General features: G+C 36.8%; 1 protein-coding gene across 4 annotated transcripts in view; it reads right to left on the bottom strand.

Annotated features, from left to right (window-relative positions):
• The window catches only part of LOC150097387 (spectrin beta chain-like), a 795,721-nt gene that overhangs the window by 321,724 nt on the left and 458,242 nt on the right, over positions 1-15,755 (bottom strand). For all 4 annotated transcript variants that reach the window (XM_090407783.1, XM_090407784.1, XM_090407785.1 and 1 more), the window contains exon 25: positions 96-268. In XM_090407783.1, coding sequence (XP_090263909.1) covers positions 96-268 — 173 coding nt within the window. The remainder of the gene's footprint in view (positions 1-95; positions 269-15,755) is intronic.

The following is a 15,755-nucleotide window of genomic DNA, read 5'->3' as shown; positions in this document are numbered from 1 at the left end:
AGAGTAAGTTCTAATCACATTAGAGAGACACGAATAATATTAGCAAAGTATGTTATATACACACACCATTTTCAGAAAGTCCACAAAACACCTACCTTTCACTAATATTTTCAGCTTTCTTATTAATCTTATCAGCAGCAAAATGATTCTCATCGCACAAACGGTGGGCGAGTTGGACAACGGCATTAATTTTTTCATCATTTGCTTCCATGGTAGCAAGGAATGTTTCATGCTTCCTTATTAGCTCTTCAGCTTGTTCCAAATTAGTCTAAATCAGTTAAAAAAATAAAAAAACAAACATCCTAATTAAGTATATTATTAAGAGGTAAAAATAATACTTTCTCAATATAATATGGCATTTTTTTTTTTTCAGGACATGAGATCACACTTAAAAAATTAGAGAATTAAATCAATTTATTTTTCAAATTTCTCAATGAAACACCTATTTATAACAATTCCTACATCATTATCATCATCAAATTTCTGCCATGTACCCTCAAGGGGTGTACAAGATATGATAGTACAACATGAAAAAAATTTACATCACTACTAACTTCCTAACTACAATTTTCCTCTAAATCAGTCTGTTACTTGTCAAGACTCCAACATTACCAGATCTTATATTTCTATCGTCTAAGGCACTTTGTACCATATCAGTCCACCTATGTCTTGGTCTTCCTCTGGGTCGTTTTGCTGCCAACCTGGCCGAGAACACTTGTTTTGCTAATCTTTCTTCACCCATTCTGTTTAAGTGACCATACCACCTGAGATTAGCTCTGCTATCACATTCCTGGATGCTGTTAAGTAATTACTCCATACTTCAAGGATATCTTTTTCTCCTGTTTTCATGTCACCTTTATCATCTCTAACTCCTTTTACAGCATTCTTTCCTCCATTCCTAAGTTTCTTCAACAACCTCCAGAATATTTTGCCACCTTCTTGATATTTATTTTCTATATTCTTGCCAAAGTCCTCCCATGACTTTTGTTTAGCTGGTTTTACACAGTGTTTAGAATTCTTGCATTTGTCTCTGTATTCTCTAAGAGCACACGCTGACTTATTTGACAGGAACTTTTGATATGCTTTCTTCTTTTCCTTCACTGCTTCTTTAACTTCCTGTGTCCACCAGGGAGTTCTGAATTTTTATCCTTGCAGACAACCTCACCACATGCCTCTCTGGCTGAATCAATCAATGTTTTCTTCAGAGTTTACCACTGAATCTCCAAAGTTTGATTCCTGTTCTCAAACTCTTTCATTTTTTCTTCAATAATCTTTGTGTATTTTAGTCTACAGTTCACATCTGAGAGCTGCTCAACTTTTATTCACTTTAAAACTTTCCTACATGTTATTCTTTTCAATGTAAAATTCAATTTTATCCTGCTCAAGATTAAATAGTGATCACTTCCAATTTCAAATCCTCTGTACACTCTGGTGTCCTGCAACAGGGAGAAAACATCACTATCAACAATAACAATGCCTTTGAGAAAAATAATTTTAATTCACAAATAATTTAAAATACCAACACAATATTCTCTATTTTATGGAAGAGCTTTTGATCATGATAAAATTAATCATCCTTTGCTTCCATTAACTTAATTTTGCTGATGCAAGAAACAATATATTTGAATATACAGAATTATTTAGAACAAAAGCACTCAGTTACAACTCTTATTAATTTACAAAATATGAATAATAGTAGGTGTACTAATTGTAATGCATGCACACCCACACAAATCATTGCATATGATAGGTCTCAAGACCTGTAACACAAGCATACCATGTATGGGTAGTAGTGATTAGAGAGAAGAAAATAAGTTTCAGTTTGTACGCATTATGGAATATGGTATGAAAATGGCTGTTCCAAAGGGGAGAGGTAAATGGAATGAAGGAAGAGAATGAGAAGGTACGCTCGTGAGTATGGAGTAGAACAGTATATGGTTAACAGCAGCTGCCCATGTTCATACAAGATTAGAGAGAAGTGGAGGAATAGGGTAGCCACTACAGTGGTCAAACATCCATGGAAATATCTAAGTGTATAAAAATGTGGAATTTCTTCATTGAGCAAACAGCTCTCTTCTACATACCACCCAGCATTCTGAGGATGGATTTTTGTGTGCCATTCTAGATTTGAGAACAATATTCTAGGGTTGGGTGGGTTTCATATTTATAAAGCATTAGGAGATGGGCAGAAGAAAAGTAATATTTAAAGAAAAAAAAAAGTTTTTGGAAGCTGAAGAGAATATGGAGATGTTATGTTTATGCAAGGATAGGCTAGACATGAAACTAAGTCCAGGAAGAAAAAAAACTTACACTGCCTGGAAAGAAATGCTCAATGGGCAAAGTGCATCATGCCATGTAACAAATCACTTGTTTGTAGACAGTATAAATTGGAGGAATATACTACTCCCAGGTCAGTGCAACTGTGTCAGGGTGAAATGGCTGTTAGAAGGAAACTGATGGAGTTTGAAAGAGGATGCCATTGTGATTGGATGCCATTTGCAGGCCTATCTGTTCAGCAAACTGTTGACAAATTGGGCCATCCCAGGCCAACAATCAGTGATACCATACTGAGATGGAAGTGTAGGGAGTCAACTGCAAGTTCTAGCCACAGTGAATAACCCACCACATTCACTGAACCTATGGTCACTGTGAGGTGCTACAAAAAATAACATGTAAAAACCACCATTCAGTGGCCAACACGTTGAACGCAGAGTTCTAGGCAATGACTGGAACACGAGTCTGCACAAAAAATATTCATAACTGAGGCTAACAGCATGAGTTTTCATTGTAGGACCACAATATTACCTGCAAGCCCCCACATTACCCGAACTAACATGCATCGTCATCTTCAAGGGTTCAAAGAGCATGTAAAGTGAGACAGGAATGCTATGTTATGGAGCAAAGAATCACACAACACCCTCCACCAAGCAGAGAGGGAGAGGTGAATGTGGCATCTGCCACATCCACAGTCATATCTGAACATTCTGGACAATGCAACATGTCATAATGCTGCTGCTGAAACTGTGTGGTTTGTGGATATGAACGTCAAAACACTTGAGCGGCCTCAACAGAATCCTTATCTTTGTTGAGAGGCTTATATGCTGGTTAAACATGATAACTAATATTTAAGGAATTGACAACGTATACTAGAAATATAGATTAAATAAACTTTAATATATACTTTCCGATATTTCGGCGAACGTCACGTTGCCATCTTCTTGGGAACTTACTAAAAGACACGTGCACACAAGTACTAATAACAGCAAATGAGACTGAAGCTAGGAAGCTAGCGTTTCCTAAAGTCCTGATGGTGCCCCCTGGCGGGCTATATTGGTAGTTCTTGGCCTTTGGGCTGAAGTTCTTCTGATAAAAGTTTCCCAAATTTGGGGCAGTTTCATGCATCCAAATTTGTTGAGGTTTGGCATGTTCCTAAGGGCCGAGGCTGATTCCATGAATAGTCTTTCATACTTGAACTTGCTGCGGTGTATTACTGTGGCTTTCTTCCATCTTATTCTGTGGAGAGTATCCAGAGCGTGCTCTGCAAGCCCAGAGTGGCTGTACTGGTAAAATCGGATGTAATCCTTGTGTTCTGAGATTCTGATATTTGCTGTCCTGCCTGTTTGGCCAAAGTAGGACAGTTTACAGCTGCAAGGGACCTGGTATACACCAGGTAGGTCTAGGGGAAGTGGTTGGTCTTTGGTGGAGCGGATAAGGGATGCCAGTTTTTTATGTGGTCTGTAACAAGTGGTCAAGTCATGTTTTTTTAGGATTTTATTGATTTTTCCGAGGTGCCTCTGATGTAGGGAATAGTGATAGATTTAGAGTAATCTTTTTTGTGAAGGGGAGGGGGTGGTGGGTTGTGGATAACTGGGTTAAGTATTTTTTGGATTTTTTGGAGGGGGTAGCTGTTGGCTGAGAAAGTGTCACGGATGTGACTTAGTTCAGTGGTTAGGGCTTGATCATTAGAACAGATTATTTTTGCCCTGTTGAATAATGTTTTAATAACTCCATATTGTTGTGAGGGGGGGGGGGGGGGGATTGTTGGTGAATGTATCTGCCTGTATGGGTGGGTTTTCTATAAACTGAGAAAACCAAGGTTCCATCAGGTTGGCGGGTGACTAGTGTGTCTAGGAAGGGGAGGTTATTGTTTTCCTCTTTTTCCAGGGTGAATTTGATTCTAGGGTGTTGGTTGTTCAAGTGTGTTAGGAAGGAGAGGAGTGAATCTGGGCCATGTGGCCAAATAGCGAAAACATCATCAACCTAGCGAAGCCATATGGTAGGTTTTTGTGGGGCTGAGTTTAAGGCTTTTTCTTCAAACATCTCCATGAAGAAGTTGGCCAAGGGTGGGGAAAGTGGTGAACCCATGGCTGTCCCCTCTATCTGTTTGTAGAATTTTTTCTGCCAAACGAAATAGCCTGAGTTCATTGTAAACTGAAATAGGGCTGAGATATCAGGAGGAAATTTAGCTTGGATTAGCTCTAAGGTTTCTTTGAGGGGGACATTCGTGAATAGGGAGGAGACATCAAAACTGACCATTATGTCATTATGTTGGAGTGTAAGGTTTTCTATACTGGCTTTGAAGTGGGCTGCGTTTTTTATGTGTGATGGTGTATTGCCAGTATAGTGTGAGAGCGCTTTGGCTAAATGCTTGGCTAGTTTGTAAGTGGGGGAATCAATGCCATCCACTATGGGACGTAATGGCACATTTTCTTTGTGTATTTTTGGGAGCCCATATATGCGGGGGGGTCTAGAGTTATAGGGTTTTAGTCTGTTGGTAATCTCCACAGGCCAAGAAGTGACCTTCTTAAGGAGCCTATGGAGTTTTCTAATTTGTGAGTTGGTGGGATTGTAATACACCACAGCAAGTTCAAGTATGAAAGACTATTCATGGAATCAGCCTCGGCCCTTAGGAACATGCCAAACCTCAACAAATTTGGATGCATGAAACTGCCCCAAATTTGGGAAACTTTTATCAGAAGAACTTCAGCCCAAAGGCCAAGAACTACCAATATAGCCTGCCAGGGGGCACCATCAGGACTTTAGGAAACGCTAGCTTCCTAGCTTCAGTCTCATTTGCTGTTATTAGTATTTGTGTGCACGTGTCTTTTAGTAAGTTCCCAAGAAGATGGCAACGTGACGTTCGCCGAAATATCGGAAAGTATATATTAAAGTTTATTTAATCTATATTTCTAGTATACGCTGTCAATTCCTTAAATATTAGTTATCAAGAATCCTTATCTGAAACTTACTAAACATCTGTGAGATGAACTGGAGCGATAAGTGAGGTCAGAGGATGTCTGACCCACAACATTCCAGGACCTCACACTACATGCCTACAGGAAGAATGGTCCAAAATTCTCATGGATTGCTGCAGCCATCACAGCAAAAGGAGATCCTACATCTGATTGAAGTAAGCACCGTGGCTGTTTGTTGTCATACTATGGCATCCATTGACTTCTTTCCAAACAGTGTACATAATGTAATCTTGTAATATTGAAAAATAATGTAATCTTTGCTTCGTGAGCAAGATGTAATTAAAAGCGAGGGAGAGTAAGGCGTGGTCTTTCTTTTGTGAAATAAGGTAGTATAATGATTTGGAAACATTAAAATTTACTAACTTTTTTTAAGCTCGCTAAAATGGCTAAATTATCTGTGTTTAAACCAACTGACCATAGAAGATTTTGAAGCTTGAATCATCTAAATACTACAAGGTTTTGTGAAGGACAGAAGACGGAGTGCACTGTCATCAACAAAGGTATGAGTAGGACTGGATGTTAGTGAGAAAGGATATCATGTATAGGAAAGAGTGTAGGTGAAAGCACAGAGCCATGGGATAGTCTGGCATCAAGGGAAATATGACATGTGAGGGAACCAACTATTACAAGAAATGAACACTCACAAAGAAGAGGAGGGAGATCATAACATGGTAACTTAAAAAGGAGGCCATAATATCAGACTTGACCAATGGCTTTGGAAATACGAGTGAACACATGAAATTCTCCAAATCTTCCTGTGTCAGGCAAGGTTAGCAAGGGGGCCTGCCAGAGAACAAGAATTAATACTGGTGATTAATGAACCAATGGAATCTCTAGATAGTGAAGAGATGTTGTTGATGACCTCAATCTGGAATGTCAGTTTGATGGTCGAATTTTATCTCCCTTTTCAGGAACTTCCTGGATAAAAGTCTGGATAAGTCCTACATGCAGGACAACTTGTAAAGATGATGCACAACAAACCTTAGTTCTGGAGCACATGCTCTTAATACAAATGAATGGATACGGTCTTGATCAGAAGACTTACTAATGTCAAGGTTATTCAGTATTTTTTTATGTCCTTCTGACAAAAGATAGGAAGAGGCATACCTAGTGGTTCGTAGAATAGGGAGATATTTTTTTTTGGTCATCTAAATAAGAGTTAAAGGAGAAGAATGATGTCAAAGGACTGACTTATTTCTGGGAGATGTTGCCCTTGTTCCATCAAGAGAGAGAGAGAGAGATGGAAGCATGATAAGACAGAAATTCTGCCCAACAGCCTTGACAATAGACCAGGAGGAAAGCTAATATACAGTAATACCTAGACTTACGTGAATCCGGAGTTATGCGGTTTCTTATATGTACGTATTCCTGTCCCGCTTCACCGCTAGTTGTATCTTTCCAGTGCCAGACGCATTCGCTAGTGTCACACATGCTGTTAACAAGCACTGACAAGTTTTGTGCAGTCTCCATTCATACACGATTTTTATAGTCTACAAACCTTGCGATTGTTTAATGTTATGTTCTTGATAAAAATTTTATCACAAAATATAATAATGTTGTCCAAAAGACAACATTATTTTTCTTCTACAGCTAGCAAGAAAAGAAAAACATTGACTTTGGAAACAAAACTCAACATTATTAAGGATTTTGAAGGCGGAATGAAAATTTGTGAGCTAGCAAAGAAGTTCGATCTACAGGAATCTACAGTAAGAACAATCATAAAAGATAAAGAAAGAATTCTCGTTGCTGTGAAAAATACCCAATCATTGAATTCAAGCACAATTCGTAAAGATTTAGAAGTCGACAGTGAAGATGTCAGCGAGCAGTTAGACTCACATAACAAGGAGCTTACATTTCACGAGCTCATAGAGATGTGTGAGCAAAGTGCTACTGAAGAGACCGAAACCTCAGATCCAGTTCTACCAGAAAAGCACATGATAATTGCAAAATTAACAGGTCTCAGCTTAATTAAGAAAGGTTTACAGATTTTGGAAGACATAGATTCTAACGAGGAACGAATTGTAGCCACAAGGTAAGGAATAAAAAAATCATTGGCTTGCTATGAAGAAATTTTGCATGACAAGAAAAAGACATTATGCAGTCAGATGAATCTATTAGATTTTATGAAACCATCGACATCGAAATAACTTTCTTTTTTTTTATGTACGAAAAACTACAATTATGATTATATTTCTTAAAAAATATAGGTGTTTTTGTAAATCTTTGGTCCCAATTAACTAATATTTTGTATGTTTGTGTATATAAATAACATGCAAAATTATACCTCGAGTTATGTGAATTTGACTTAAGCACTTTTTATTGGTCCCACCTACCACGTAACTTCAGGGTTTTTTACTGTACTGGCCTTACAAAGTTTTTAGATTGGTTGATCCCCCCAGTTGTTCAGGCTGCAGTGTATTCTAAGTGAGAAGCTGGAGATTTTAGCTTGAGTAATTGAAATGCATGCTGAATTTTAGCTTGGATTTCTTTGGCACATATGTTGGAAAACCAAGGCTCAAATGAGCATCAGGGATTTTGAACGAAAAGGGAAAGAAAAGCATTCATCCCATCACGAATTTCAGTTATTAGATCAAAGCAAGTGCTTAGGTTAGGAGACCACAAACAATAATCAAACCAAGAAAAGTTGCATAAAAATCCAGTCGTTTCAATTGGCACTTTGCAATGCCATAGGAAATGATTGATTGCCTGAGAGAAGGATCGTCTGTAGAAAAAGAAACATGAATAAAGTTATGGTCACAACTGCCAAGTTAAGAAAGGGCCAGGATACTGGATAATGTTGAAGATCATCTGGAATTTTCATAAGTGGGTTAACAATTCATCATCATCATCATCAAATTCCTGTAATGTACCCTCAAGGAGTGTTCAGGATATGACAGTACTACATGAAAAAATTACATCATTACTAACTTCCTATCTACAATTTTCCTCCAAATCAGTCTGTTACTTGTCAAGACTCCAACATTATCAGATCTTATATTTCTATCGTCTAAGGCACTTTGTAGCCTATCAATCCACCTATATCTTGGTCTTCCTCTGGGTCGTTTTCCTGCCAAAATGGCAGAGAACACTTGTTTTGCTAATCTTTCCTCTCCCATTCTATTTAAGTGACCACCTGAGATTAGCTCTGCTAATGCATTCCTTGATGCTGACAATGTCAAGTTCTTTCCTAATATCCTCATTTTTAATACGATATTGCCATTGATGCCATCTGTTCACGCCTCTAATCTTTCTCAGGACTCTCATATCTGCGGTCTCTAGTCTTTGGTCAAGTGTTTTACTTCTGACCCAGCTCTCAGATCCATAAGTTAAAACTGGTTCAAACACTGTCTTGTATACAGCTAATTTAGTGTTCCGAATAATTTCTCTCTTATTCCATATGAATTTATTCAATTGACTTACAACCATACCAGCTTTGCTGATTCTGTTGTCTATTTCTATATATAATTTACCATCTTCAGTAAAAATTATGCCTAAGTAGCTGAAATGTTTTACTTGTTCCACAGGTTCTCCATTCACAACACAGTTGACATTTTCAACGATTCTGCCTATTTTCATTGTCATTGTCTTTTTATTGCTGACCTTCATACCATATCTATTACAACAGCTATTCAATTTAGTCAGAGAATCTTGCAGACTTGTAGCGGATTTATTTAGAAGTATAACATCATCCGCATAAAGCAAAGAGCTGACATTAACATCTCCAATTTTGATATCAGGTTTAATACCACTTTCCTTCATAATGTGATCCATATAGATAATGAATAACAGAGGGGATAATGTACATCCTTGTCTCACACCAGATTCAACATTAAACCATCTTCCTGTACTTCCTTCAATTATAACTGCTGATTTACAACTCAAATAAAGACTAAGTATTGCTTGATATAATGTCCCATTGACACCATATAACTGCAGCGTATTGAATAGCTTCTCTCTTGGCACCTTGTCATATGCCTTTTCCAAATCGACAAAACTTAAATACAGATCTTTGTTATATTCCCATGCTTTCTCGACTATTTGTCGTAAAGTGAAGATCTGATCCTGACAGCCTCTAATTGGCCTGAATCCAGCTTGTTCTTCACCAAGCTTTTCTTCCACAATTCTTCTCAACCGTTTCTCAAGTATACTAGCATAGATCTTGCCAGGAACACTCAGTAGGGAAATACCTCTGTAATTCTCACATTCAGTTTTATTTCCCTTTTTATATATGGGTACTATGAGAGCTCTACTCCAATCATCAGGAATTCGTCACTCTGTCCAGGCTTTCTGAACTATGCAGTGCAGCCACTGTAAGACTTTTATACCACCATACTTCAGCATTTCTGGTCAAATATCATCTACTCCTGCTGGCTTTCCACATTTCAAGCCTTTGATGGCTTTTCTACTTCAAGAATGGATATGTATTCCTGACTGCATGCCTGGTCAGTGTTTTTTTATCACTGTGCTGTCATCACTGCTTGTTTCATTTAGCAGTTTTTCGAAGTAATTACTCCATACTTCAAGGATATCTTTTTCTCCTGTTTTCATGTCACCTATATCATCTCTAACTCCTTTTACAGAACTATTTCCTCCATTCCTAAGTTTCTTCAACAACCTCCAGAATATTTTGCCACCTTCTTGATATTTATTTTCTATATTCTTGCCAAAGTCCTCCCATGACTTTTGTTTAGCTAGTTTTACACACTGTTTAGCTTTCTTACATTTGTCTCTGTATTCTGTAAGAGTAAAAGCTGACTTATTTGCCAGGAACTTTTGATATGCTTTCTTCTTTTCCTTCACTGCCTCTTTAACTTCCTGTGTCCACCAGGGAGTTCTGATTTTTTTATCCTTGCACACAACCTCACCACATGCCTCTCTGGCAGAAGCAATCAATGTTTTCTTCAGAGTTTGCCACTGAATCTCTAAGGTTTGATTCCTGTTCTCAAACTCTTTCATTTTCTTTTCAATAATATTTCTGTATTTTAGTCTACAGTTCACATCTGAGCGCTGCTCAACTTTTATTCGCTTTAAAACTTTCTTACATGTTATTCTTTTCAATATGAAATTCAATTTTATCCTGCTCAAGACTATCCTGCACCAGGGAGAAAACATCACTATCAACAATAACATAGATCAATGAGATTTTCTTATTTCTAGCCTCTTCTCTCCATGTGAATTTGTGCACATTTTTATGTTGGAACATGGTGTTAGTAATAACCAGTCCATGTCCTGAGCAGAAATCCAACAGATATTTGCCATTATTATTAGCTTTGCTCTTTTCTCCTAATTTTCCCAAAATATTTTTGTATGTCTCACAATCATTTCCTACTCTGCTATTTAGATCCCCAACAAGGACCAACTTTTCCTTTTTCATTGTGTCAGTTGCTTTTTCTAAAGCCTCAAAAAATTCCTCCACTTCTACCTTAGTAGAACCTTCTGTGGGACCATAGGCACAAATAAGTCTCATTGTCCAGTTCCCCATTCTCATATTTGCCCACATTACTCTACTTGAGACTGACTGCCATTCAAGAAGATTAGCCTTGTATTTTGTGTTGAATACTATGGCTACTCCTTCTTTTCCTTGATTGTCATTGCCTGAATATAACATTTTGTATTTATTGCTCAGAACGATCTCACCAGTTTTGGTCTTTTTTGTTTCAGTCACCCCTATTATGTCGATCTGGTACTTATCTAATTCCTCAGCTAGCTCCATTTCTTTGCCATTCAGGCTTCTTATGTTGATAGTACCGATCTTTAACTCTGGTGATGTTGAGTTGGGGTTTGTTTTCAGATTTGTTCCAGTAGCTGACTTTTCGCTGTTCGCCCTGGTTCCCTGGCGAAAACATCGGGGGCCTTGTTTAACCGGGTGACGCCCCAGCCGGCATGAAATTTTGTCATGTTGTACCATCATTTTTTATTTTGGTTTAACCAATAAGAATACAATTTGGTCGGCTAAATCCCAAATTGCCAACCCATCCTCGTTCATTCAGTATCAAAGTAGATACCCAACATGGTGCACCACGAGAAGGTGAGGATTGGACATTAGGCCAGAAGCCCTGGTCGGTTCTCCGCATTCCTTTAAAGGCTATGTGGAGGTCTCCTTTCAGTTATACAGCTTTGACCCTTAAGCACCCCGGGTTAACAATTTGACAAGTCATATAATTTTAAGGTTTCCTTGATTGTTCATTAAATCTCCTAAAAATATCTATATGTAAAAGAAATGAGTTAAGTGCTGACAAAGCAGGAGGCTTATTATAATTCTGAAGTGCAATACAGGTATTATTATTATTATTATTTTTTTTTTTTTAGAGTAGTATTGGTATTTATGATTTGATGGCATTGCTGTTTGGTACAGAACAATGCCAGAAAAGCAGCTATTTCTAAATTGTAAATAACTTCCAAATTTATACCTACTTTTTTCTATATTAGAAAACTATATATTAGACATATAGGATATTTAACACGTTCATTGCCAAGCTGAAAATTGGTATTTCGTGTGGTGGCCAAATTTTTTTTACTTGATAGCGACGTCCACGCGATGACGCATGATCGGCCATTTGGTGAGAACTCGCAGCATGCGATATCGCGTGATTGGCAATGTATGTGATATTTGAGACTTTATTTGTAGGACGTGAGACTTATTTTTGGAAGAAGGTAAACTTACAAATAATTGGTCAAAGGTTTAATGATGTAATATGAAGTGCTGTCAGAGGCATTTTACTTTCTACCCCCTCCCCCCCTCCTCTCTAACAATATCTCAATTTATTTCAAATGCTCAAAAATACCCAGACAAGCTTAAGCAACAAAAAAATAAATAAATAAATACTATATTCCAATGCTGTTATTTGTTTCTAACTGAAATTGACAATATGACAATTAAAACACTACATGGAAACAAAGTATTATTACCACAAAGACAGCCCCAACACATACTCTAGAATACATTCACTGACACAGCACTTAACAGTCTCTATTATAAATTTATCTATTATATTATAAAATTAAACCCATTCCACTAATTTAGTACTCTACAAAAAAACTGGTTCTTAGCCCTAACTCACCAAATTTCCATATATGAACTCTCACATTCTATTCCCCCCCACCTTCTCTTCGACTTATCCAAAACTTCAACCCACAAACCCTTGATCAGATGTCTCGGAATCAGTGGAAGTATTCCACAGATCACTTGTCTCTGGTTCCTCCACACAACCTCATCTACAAGCAACACATGTGACTGACCTGCATATAGCAAACCATACATATTGATATGGCTGTCTCAAAGTCTTAAAAGCCTGTAACTCTTTCATTAGAAAATGCATAGCCTGACACTCTTCCACATGACACTGGTTAATCTTTTACCAACACTTTTAGGCCTACTTAAATCATTCTGCAAAATCACTACGTCCCTGTGGTGACTAAAAGTAGTTACAGAAATAAATAATGTAAGGTAGGGCAAGTAGATTTATTAAAAACATCAGACAAACTTCATCATGTTTTGCTGTCAATTAGATAACAACATCATCAAGAAAAATGAATTTATTTATTTTTTAAAATAAATCTATGAGCCTAAACCTTGCATTATCTATTTCTTAACATTCTATGTTACCTTGATTAACTGCTGTGTGATCCAATTTTGCTGTTAATGGATAATACCATTAACCTCTTAAAAATTTTCCAGAATATATTTGGGGGTACATAATTTCTTGAAGTTTAATTGTCTTGTATTTCTTTTCTCTAATTTTAATTATTTTAATTACAAGTGAAAAGTTCTCAGCCTTGACCATAGATGATATCACTATCGGCAAGATTTTTTTTCTAAGTGAAATTTCCATGTGAAATTGCAAGTCATTCTATCAAGCAGTTTGTTTTATACAGCTAGCAAAAGTGCTGCCTGTATCCCTTGAAATGGATAAATTTGAGTATCATGTGGTTATAAAATTCTTTGTAAAAGAAGGTTTAACAGCAAAAGAAATTCATTCGAAGTTCATAAAGGTTTATGTGCACTCTTCTCCTTTGTTTTCGACAATTGAGAAATGGGCTGCTGAGTTTAAACGTGGCGGAACCAGCCTTGAAGATGATCCATGTGAAGAACTTCCAAAAAGTGTAACACCATCAGAAATCATTGATCAATTGCACGTATGGCATTGGATGACTGGCTAGTCAAAGTGCATGAAATTGCTGAGACTATAGGCATTTCAAAAGAATGTGTAGGATATATTTTGCATGAAGAATTGCATATGAAAAAGCTTCGAGCAAGATGGGTGCTGTGCTTGTTCACAGGAGATCAAAAATGCACTCGCATGAACATCTCCGAACTGATTAGAGTGTTTTAACAAGAATAAAACTGATTTTATGTGTCTTATTATTACAAATAATGAGACTTGGATTCACCATTACACACCAGACCCCAAACAACAGTCAAAACAGTGGCCAGAAGCTGGTTGTTCAGTGCCAAAGAAGACAAAGTCGGTTCTCTCAGCAGGAAAGGTCATGACATCGGTGTTTTGGAATGCTAAAGGCATTTTGTTTATTAATTATCTTGAAAAGGGTAAAACAATAACCAGGGAATATTATTTCGATCTTTTAACCAGACTAGACAAAAAAATTCATGACAAAAGACCCAATTTGCAGATGAAAAAAAAAATTATCTTTCATCAGGACAACGCACCTGCCCACAAAAGTGTTTTGGCAATGGGAATATTAAGGGATCTGCACTATGAATTGTTGGAACATCCACCCTGTTCCCAAGATTTGGTTCCTTTGACTTCAATCTCTTCCGAAAACTAAAACTCTTCCTTGCTGGTCAGCGTTTTTCTTCGAATGAAGAGATGATTGTAGCTGTACAGGGGTATTCTGCAGTTCTTACTGAGAACCACTACAGGGATGGGATAATGGCACTGGAGCATCACTGAAATAATGTATTAGTCTTGAGGGAGATTATGTTGAAAAATAAAAATCATTTTAAAATTATAAATTCGTTTTTTTCATTGTTAGGCTGAGAACTTTTCAGACTACCCTTGTACTGTGTGTTTTGGATGGGGCTTAAGATGGATTCAGATTTTTATTGGTGGTGGCAGTAGTGTCACACATGGGAGATGAGTGGGTGGGACAAAAGAAAAATATTGATGTTATTCATGTGAACACAGAGAGAGATCTTGTGATTACAGTTATTTTCTTCACATTTATTTAAATTTATAATTCCAAAAAATGGACTTTGATAGTGATGAAGAACACCTTTTATCTGAAGATGAAGAATATAATTTGAGCCCCTTCAGAAGATGAATGCTCTGAATTCTAGTTTTTCAGAAGAAAATTTTCATATTTTTTTATGACAAATTAGTTGAAGAAACAAATTGTTATGCTACTCAAAAGAACATCAGAGATTGAATGGAATCTTAACTGCAGTGATGAAATAAGTCTTCTTTGCAATAACAATACCACAAGGACTTGTTTAAAAATGTAACTAACTACTAGATAAAGTATCTACTTGATGAGGAAGCTCCTCATTGATATCCCATTATTTCTAAACTGCATGTCATTGTAAAGGAGTGGGCTCTTGAAGTGTGTGTGTAATTTTCAAATCATTATGACTATGTCCCTGATGTTCACCCAAAACAAATTTTTCCAACATGCGAATGCTATTATGAAAATATTCAAATCACTGATTAATCTATACTGTCGTGTGACCACTGATGATGACTACTTGAAGTCTCAATTTATAAAGATTTTCTTGTTTGGGTGCAATATATTCCACTGCAAAGAGCTAGATTTGGATTTTATATACTATGTAAATCAGAGTCAGTTTGGTCTATAAAGGATATGTTTCATAAATTGTTGACTTTCATGAAACCTCGAACGTGTAGAAAAGCTTATGTGTTTGTCGTACATGTTGATTAATTTTGACGGTATATATATCAGAACACAGAATGATAAGTAAATAATTATTTATTGGCTTATTGCTGATATTTCACTGGTGTTATAACCAGCATCTTCAGAGCACAAAACACAATTTCTTACAGTACACGAGACTATAACAACACAGTGTAACAATGGTACTAGTTAGAAACAATTGTAGCAATAACACAAAGACTAAAGTCCTAATTAGTTATGTCTTAGGATGGTATCCTAAGACATAACTAGTATCTGCTTTTTTTTTTTTTTTTAATCAGCCTAATTTGAATAAGTATGGTTGCAAAAAACTTCTTTGCACCACTTTCAAGCCCCATTTAAAACTAACCACCTTATCTGCTCCAAAGACAAACTCCATCACCTCTGAGTTCCAGATGTATATAGAGTTCCTTCTTCATGCAACTGGCCTATTATGGATAAACAGGAAGATCAGCTACCATCGAAATGAAGAATATAAAAAAATATATCTTCAGTTGTAACTATAGTCAACCTGGTTTTGTAAGAACATGCTTTGGATACAGCTCATAGAACAAATTGAAAAAAAGACCATCATTCTCCATCACAGTAAATTTAGAAGAGAAAGACCATTTC

Source organism: Typopeltis vanoorti, chromosome 17 (assembly GCF_054136105.1).
Source record: "Typopeltis vanoorti isolate ZY-2024b chromosome 17, IOZ_Tvanoo_1.0, whole genome shotgun sequence".
Taxonomy (NCBI): Eukaryota; Metazoa; Arthropoda; class Arachnida; order Uropygi; family Thelyphonidae; genus Typopeltis; species Typopeltis vanoorti.
This window is presented reverse-complemented; position numbering and strand designations above follow the sequence as displayed.